This window comes from Anticarsia gemmatalis, chromosome 16, assembly GCF_050436995.1.
Source record: "Anticarsia gemmatalis isolate Benzon Research Colony breed Stoneville strain chromosome 16, ilAntGemm2 primary, whole genome shotgun sequence".
In the NCBI taxonomy this organism is placed as follows: Eukaryota; Metazoa; Arthropoda; class Insecta; order Lepidoptera; family Erebidae; genus Anticarsia; species Anticarsia gemmatalis.
Window position 1 is genome coordinate 9,991,024 of NC_134760.1, and position 8,977 is coordinate 10,000,000.

Consider the following 8,977-nt stretch of genomic DNA (forward strand, 5'->3'; position numbering starts at 1 on the left):
TGACACACACTCAAGTAATGCTAGACTGTTATCCACATTCTATGTATTAACTTATCACACATATACAAAAAAGTAAGTGATGTAAGTTCTTAAAATATAAACTTTTAATAGCTTACTCTCATTAAAAAATCTCCTTAAACAATCTCCTATGATAACGTAATCATTTAGAACAACCTTTGCTACAAAGATGTTATTCCAGTCCCCGGCGACAGGACCTCTCGTGAATAGTTTATAGGCTTTAAGGCTATTCATTCAGCGTCTCCTCTTATTGTCCTCTTTCCCTCCGCTATGAAATAAAACTAAAACCACTATCGTTGTAACAATATCAATAAGGCTTTTCTTAGAACAAAGGATGGACAATGATGTTGGAGGTTTTGTAGTGTTTTATTTTTAGTAATTTTGCTAAAGACAGTTGAAATATTTCCAGATTGAAGTTTTTGTGATATAAGTAGACTGTTTTATCAGAAATAATGTGGCTTTCTAAATTAAATTGTGTAAAATATAATGATATCAGTTTTTATAAAGTTTTACACGTTTTGAGCGCAGCGTTTAGGTTTTAGATTCTTTTCACTGATTAAATATTGACGATAAAGGGAGCATTTAACAATAATTTCATTTAATGATACAAATCAGATGATATTAATTGAAAGATTTTAACATGTGAAGTGTATTTCTGATATAAGTAGACTTATACTTGTAATGATGCAGCTCTCTTCTCAATTTTCTTTAATTGGAGCGACTGTTAAAGTGTAGTCTAATTCAAGTTTTGGACACTTTAAGAGTTTCGATATAAAAATCTTTTTGCTGACACAATATCGATGATAATTTTAAAACATACTACCGTTTATTTTATTAAAAGCCAATTAAAATAAACCATTATTATGCTGCAATCTGCAGCTTACAACTAACTAGAAGTTTCAACTACTGGGTCGCAAAAAAAAAAAATATTTTACTTTGATTTACGCTTGACTTTTTGGAATTTACACTGGCTGTGATACAAACTAACTGGACTAAACTCTTTTCTAATCATCTTCATTACAAAATTATGTAACCGTTTACTATCGTTTCAAGCCTCTAAACTCCATATATTATGGTGATCTACCCCATAACGTAATCTTACTTCCACTCACGTATATGTAGGCCATTAAATAAATATCGAATAGGTTAAGTTTGGGCGGACGATGTATGGCCGGCGGTCGGTATAAATGGGCTATTTGTACCTAAGCGTGTGTGCACTTGATATATTGTGTTGCTTATGTAACTATTAGTAGATAATGTAACGGACAGTTAAGGGTTGTATACTTGTTAGATGACGTTATTGTACTTTTAAGATTTTGCTATAGTGAGTCTTCATGTAAAGTACTGTACGGTATTCAGCTGCAACCAGTGAAACTTTAAGCCATAGTTTGGAAGAAAGGCTAGGTTGATTGAGTCTGCGAAAGTACTGAAATCTGTGGCGATGTGATAAGCTTGATATGGTCCGTATATGTTGGACCATGGTAGAACTAGGTCTAGAAGAATAAAGGCCATGGAAACAAGAAGAAGAAAGTCTTTGTGCAACTGTAGTATGACACTGGCTGGCAATACCAGTGACTATTAAAAATCTTTTTAGTAAAGAAGATGTCTTAAGTCCAGATTTTATTTTTATGTGATTGTTAATAAAGAGGTTTTACAGACTAAACTGACGATTATATTGATAACAACTTGGTTTTCTTTCAAAATGTGGAGGAAAAAGATAAAAATACCCATATCAATCTAAATTGACAATCAATTGCAAAAGAAACTTCACAACCGCCTAGCAGTAACAGGCAATCATAAAATAAAGCCGCGCAAACTCTTTTCTATCTCATATGTGGTGGTAGTGTCGTAAACACAAAGTCTCAAGTATAGCGGTTATCCTTGCTCTATTTACGATAGTGAACAAATAAGTATTGGAGGGTAGGAGGGGCGATACAAGTCGGCAACAATGAGAAATGACCGGCGGAAAATTGCGCGGATTCCGAACGGAATCCGACCGGGAGACGTCGCGATCACTGCTTAAGAAAATACGCAGGCACGGACTTGAATGTGTTGCGTAACTTGTATTTTTTTTCTAGGTTTATACCTACTCCATGTAGTGTTTCCCTTTTTCTAGATGTTGTCATGTATTCTTCTTCGTCCTTCTTTTGAACTTGGCTGTTAGAACACAAATTTATTAGTGGTTTCTGATTACAGTTAGTTTCGAAAGATGAACTCATCTGTTGTAAATTAGGTGCACACGGTAGGTCCAGTTAGGTATAGGCGTCAGCGTGTTCCTCGTTTGTCCAACTTAGCTGTCAGGATGCCTTAAGACATACATGGCTATAATAAGCCAATTGAATAAATTACAGAGACTTTCTGAGACCCTTCCTCTCATATCAGAATAATGTGAAGATTGGGTCTCTTACGTTCGTCTTAACGAGACATAATATTAAAATAATGTCATTGCCGCATAATGCATTCTTGCCGTAGGACTCGCAGTCAATTTGCATGAATCCACACGTCGCTTACACCGTCTCCGTGCCCAGTGCAAGCCTGTAAAGTCGCCCGAGGCGGCCCTGTGTTGGCGCGCACTCTATTTTCCTATTTGCGCGGCAGATTGGTTCTGATTGTATTGTTTGCGGCGGGGCGGGGCATTGATACCCACTACCTAACCCCCCCGCAACCTCCGCACACCCCCTCGTACCCCACGGGGTGCAGCCAAGCGGAAAAATGTTATCTACAACGTGAAATATCGTATGTTTGCGATAAATATTTGATAGGGGAATGGATTTTTAAATTTGTTTCGTTTGGACATTAGTTTTGTTGTCTTGGGGCTTGCGTATTTGTGTGTTGTGGTGCGAGGCTTGGCAGGTCATTTGTATGGTTGGCTGATAGATGTGAGGATTTAAACTAAGCATCAAATGAGTTACTAAGACGACAGTGAATAAATAAATTTTAAACACAATTTTGTTTCTGAACTATGCACTATAGGTACTAGTGCATCTACGCTTAAAACATATTTTATGTGTTACACAAGATATTAATAACAACCGCTTTCACCACTAACCAACGATAAACAAAAACAAACATAAAATAATTGTCCAATCAAAAGAATACGAGCAAACAAATCTTTCAATAACCGCTCAATATCAGTGGTGTAAGCCACGTCTACAACGTGTCACCCGGCGATAACTTTTATGAGTACCAAATTGTGTTTATGGTGTTTCGCGGGGCGATTTATCGCTGTTGCCGTCGCCGCCGCGGTACGACCCGCTCCCGCGTAATCGGAAATATTGCACGAGAACTTAGTTAGGGTAGGGTCGAAGCGATAAGCGATAGCGAATGACTCGAGCTAGTATGTAATAAATAGTTGTGATAAAAGTGAAATATTGTTTTCCTAAACGTTAAAAACAAAAAAACACGCCTGTGTTAGAGCTTCTCGATTATTATCGCGAAACCGGTGGACCTGTGTGACATGTAATACACCTGTATGGATGTGAATGAAGCAAAGTTTGTAAGGATGATACCAAGTGGCGTGCTTTACTCTTTACCTACCTCTATCGGAAGAAGGCGTAATTATATGTATGTATTGTCACATCCAAGGCGACAAGTCTTAAGCAAAAAACCATAAAACATCAATGAGCCATTACTCCAGTGAAGACGAAACTTTTCATACCTCTTCACAATCGCTTGAACCTTACAACTTGTACCATCCACCGCCCACGGTGCTACCCGGTGTTATTGTCGATACAGTTTCATCGCGACTCGTATGTAACAAACTAGTAATTGGTTTGCGATTGCCCGCCATCGTGTCGCCTGTTATAAGTTTGTAACCTTTACTTTCGTTAGTATACCTATTTGTATAAGTTATAAGTAAGTAGTAATCGTAATTGAGTCTCTTTATATTATATCTTATTCTAGAATTGAATAGTTTGTACAAGGCTTATATTTGCCCAAAATAAGTAGGTACGTCTTCTGTGCTGGATGTCTTTATTAACTAACCAATTAATTACCGGATTTCAAGATTTCGATATAAATTTGTAATTTAAGTAGATAACTAAATTACAAATTTTAAATGATGATTCATATGTGATGAGCTCGCCTTTTGTTCTTATCGACATTTTAACTATTACATTTTATATAATGTGTCTCACATGTCACATATTCATTTTCCGATAGGACATATCGAATGATTATTATAAATAGTCACCTATCATAAACCTGACCGCTATAAAGTAAGCTACATAATTTATTTTCAAAACAAGTAGTGCTACGTAATGTCGTAGCGCTACGCCGTAGTAGTCGTAGCAGTATTTTTTCAAGTTTGTAAGCGAAGATTGCGGTGAGTGTGGTGTACATAACAAGCTGTTAGTCGGCTCGTGGTAACGACGTATACTTGTGACGTCACTAACGACGTCGCCATGAGCCCTAAGATGGTAACTCTACCTTAAGTGGTGAGCCTTGATACGTTGACTAAGAAAAGTGTAGTACCTTGCAATCATATATGTGATAATATTTTTTACTCATGAATATCAGCGCGGATACGTTTTTATTTCAAAATAGACAATGGTATAGATAACAGGAAATCTTTTAAAAGAAAGATCATTAATATCATTAAAATCTACAATATTACAAACGTCTGTATTTAATTCTTATTTTAGCATCGAGGCCTATTTTTATGGACAGTTACTACTATTGAAAATTGCTCCTATTTAATTTGGTCACGTCTTAAATATTCTCAAATATTTTTCTTAACTTTCCAATCAAATACAACATTTATTGCTTAAAAAATAAAGGCTATAATACAAAATACTGTGTTATATTCGCAAGTGTCGCGTTTCTAATTGGAGTTGGCAAGTCATGTGTGAGATTCATTCCGCGGCTCGACAAAATGTGGTTTTATTCTTTTTTAATTGTCGAGTTGTTGCGCGTAATGACTTAGCGACGACTTAACTGGGAAGAAAACAAAGGATACGTAGACAAGTTTAATCACGTGACTTAGTCTACGTGGAAATAATTCCCATGACCTTATTTCTATCAGACTATCATAGTCATAGAATGTCAATTGAATATTTAAATATCATGGAAGGCCTCTGATTTATCCGTGTTTTGTTATTATTAAAAAAGCATTTATTAGCAAAGATAATCATTTGGTTAATGCGGACTAAACGTTTTGTCCAGACAAAGTTTATCTTGTAGTTAAAAGTGATGAGATTTAAGATCATATTATGTTTGATTCTGTAGTTTTTTTCATATGACGCATTTAAGTAATGAAGAAAAAACAGCATAGAAAATTGCTGTAATATACTTAATTATTTGTTGCAGGTACACAAAGATTTCTTCGGACGGATAGTTCCTATCGCTCAAGCTCAACGATCAGGTGAGATTCTTAGTTATTAAAGGTTTATTTTTCATTTTAACAAGAGCAGACAATATTATAATGCCTAGTAATCCGTCGGCTACGTCAATAATTGGTGGCTTTTGTTCTTTTAGCAATTTTAGACTGTGGGTTATATTTTATGGTGTAACCTGTACTAGGTTAAGTTAATAAAAATTAAAAGTGTTAAAAATATATGTTATATAACTCGTGCACAATCGTTAAATAAAGTCCTGTAACATTCCATTACATAACCGACAATTACACATAACATACACATCCCCACCCGAAATTACGTAATTGAAAAACCCCCTACACCCTCAGAGATCACAATAACTTTATGCGATAACGTTAATAACACGTCGGGCAGCTATTATTTTCAATTACACCCCGTTCCAAAGGGTTGTTAATATTAATCTATGTGACGCGAGCGAGCATCGAACACCTGTACCCACTGAATGTAATAACCTAACGGCTGTCTAACATCACTGATATTAATCGCACTTAATTTCGTCACGGATGAGAGAATTTTAATAGATTGAGAATTGCGTTTTGATAAAGATGGCTTTACAATGGGTTTTGTGTTTTAATATTTGATTAGTATTATGTTAAATTTATATTGTTATGAGTTGTTTTAGTAAAAAATACACGTTATTTAAAAGATTATGTTTAATTTTGTACAATATGGTGATCATATTTTAGTATTGTGTTAATCTTAAGTTGGCTTGCTTAATCCGTATTGCATCAAAGACGTACTTTGTAAAAGATCCTCGAAGATACAGCAATGGCCATATTTTACGTACTTAATTATTGCCGTCACTTAATTATTCGTTAGTTTTTTTTTAACAATGCGCTAGTCATGACCACAGATTTGTTAAATACACGCGTTTCGCCGTTTACGATGAGTCCCATCATATTAGGGGAAGGGCTCGCCGGGAGTCTATTGCCATATGCACGGTACCAACTTTTAGTATACATATTTTGAGAATATTAACTGTTGGTTTTAATAATAACAAAGACAAATGGCCTCAATGAGTTAACACAAAAAAGTTCACTGGTTTTAACAAGAAATCACATCACAATACTCAATTATATTCGAAGCCTTTCACTCATTGTGTAGGTCTCCTAAGTCACAATCGTCTGGTATTCTCCCTCCCCACCCCCTACTCCTCCCCCCCACCGTCACGATTCTCGTTAAGGTGACTGTTTAATAATCTCAACGCGATTTGTAATGGGATTGGGCAGAAATTCGCCGGAGACGTCCCTAAAGCCATGTTATTGTTTCTACAACTGACTACGGCGAGAATCTGATTTTATATTATTCAAATTTACTTTAATATTAAAATGGATGGAGACGGTATTGAGTTTTCAGTTATATATTTTATTGTAGATGTAGATTTGTGATTTTATTATTCGTGATGGATAATGATAGCTCTGGTATAATCTGTGTAAAGGCTTTTTCAGCCCCACTGCATCTTTGGATTTCGTCTCAGTGTGAGTTTAGTGTCATTAATGTTTTTTTTGTATTCGTGAAAAAAATATCACATTACAAGCCTACAATTAATTCTAATCTGATAATTAGTGATCTTAGTTTATTTGCTTTACAAAGTTCCTCTCAACCATGACCTCATTGATCTATGTGGTTCAAGCCATCTGAAGACGTTGCATTAAAAAAACATGTTTAAAATATATCTTCAATAGAATAAACAAAAGTAAACTCAATATCTCTTATTCTTTAATCCATTAAAAAGAACGAAGCAAGAAAAATAACTTAAGCTAAGTTGGCATTTAATTCATTGTAAGCGCTACGGAGTCTACGTGCATCCGTAGCAGTTCTACGGAATGTGCTACAACATGCTACGATTTATCGCTCTTTGTACGGACACGACGTTAAGTTTTAAATGCTTTTCCTTCTTAAATGTGTTTCTATTTGATTGTTATATCTTATTTTATACTGTTTTGCTCTTTCTAGGATTATTTCTTAAAGTTTTGTATCGTGATATAAATAAAAATATCTTCGCTCAGATGCTAATTGTTCAGGGCTGTGTTTTAAAAAATGAATGTAAATTCTGATTATTACTGTCTTAATTGAAGGCACTGGTTGACTTCTGTAATATGACGGAAGTAAGGCCTGAGTCCACCACGCCGGCCTAGTACTAATTGGGGACTGTCCAATAAAATATATATATAGTACTTTAAACTAACAAGTCTCGTATGTTTTGTTCGATGTTTTGACGCAAGTCTCTATAATAACAAGCCATCAGTTATATACTATGAAATAATAACCGCAGTAGTTCGCATATCACAATAAAACAGCTCCAATTAACAAAAAATATCTGAAAAACACGATATAAAAATCGTATATAAAATATAATACAACGTGAACCGTCTCCACGGCATTGTGGAGCTACTGTCTAAGTTATAATGAGTTACTATATAAACTAATTGTTGAGTGTGTGCCTCGGGCGAGATGGAATCGACTTAATGTTTGATTTCGCTCCTTGTATTACCATTATTACGAGTGTTACCACTGTTACCAGTTATTCACTGTTCGTGGTAAACTCATTGCGTTTATTGTTATATCTTTGATTTGGATTTATGAGGTTTAAATAGGTGTTAGTAAGGTGATAGGATAATTACTAGTATCTATGTTAGAATGTAGTTTTTTTTTCGTGTATTTTGTGTTGTACAGATATTTTCGTAAATATTTTCGAATTCAAAATTCGTTTGGAGTACAAAAAATCTAAATCATGGAAAATCAGGTAATATTTTAATTGGTTACGAGATGAAAAACATATGAGATTGTTAAGGAATGTTTATGATTTCACTTAAAAAACTGTGAAAACGTGAAAATGTTTGGTTGATAATGATTTTACTCATTATTTAGAAACAGACAACATTATCACAAAATTAAGAAAGCGACCACTACAAAAAACAGATTGATTACAATGTTTTAACAAAATCTTACTACGCCTTACTAAAAATGGAAACTAAAAAATAAATCAGTCATTGACCTCTATAAAATCAATTGATATGAGATTTGCTCGTAATAACCTTTGTGAGTAAAGTAATTTGCTTAGTACTTAGAATGTCTGGCCCTGCTACTTAGTTAATTCGTACATAATTAAATAGTCATATCTTATCATTAACTTAGCATTTTCTGAAAGGATTGACGTAATAATATGATATTATAATTATGCCTTGCTTGTTCTCAATTTGATTGTCCAAACTAAGTCGAGTATTTTTTTTGTGTTGCAATTTTAAATTAAGTTTTCGAAGTTAAGAGAAAAGAACCGTAGTTTAAGTATTAAACAGCCAAAGTAAGAATCAAAGTTTTTGTCTTTATTTTATATCTGTATCTCGTAATCGCGTAAAATTTTAAACTCAATAAAAATATTGTGGTTCAAATTTTTAGTTCAATTAATGAAAGACTTGTACACACAGTGATAGCTGCGTACGCCGTCGATGTATATATATATGATTTTATAGATACAATATACGTACAATTCTAAACCTAATACTACGCCCATCTGACCACGCATACACGTAGAATCATACATATTGTATTATTAAATGTATGTGTGATGCGGGGCGGCGCCT

The 8,977-nt window shown here is 34.5% G+C and overlaps 1 protein-coding gene across 1 annotated transcript in view; it reads left to right on the forward strand.

Annotated features, from left to right (window-relative positions):
* Positions 1-8,977, forward strand: part of cutlet (chromosome transmission fidelity protein 18 homolog) — a 31,212-nt gene that overhangs the window by 21,189 nt on the left and 1,046 nt on the right. Inside the window, exon 15 of the mRNA XM_076124432.1 lies at positions 5,326-5,380. Within this exon, the coding sequence (XP_075980547.1) occupies positions 5,326-5,380 (55 nt within the window). The remainder of the gene's footprint in view (positions 1-5,325; positions 5,381-8,977) is intronic.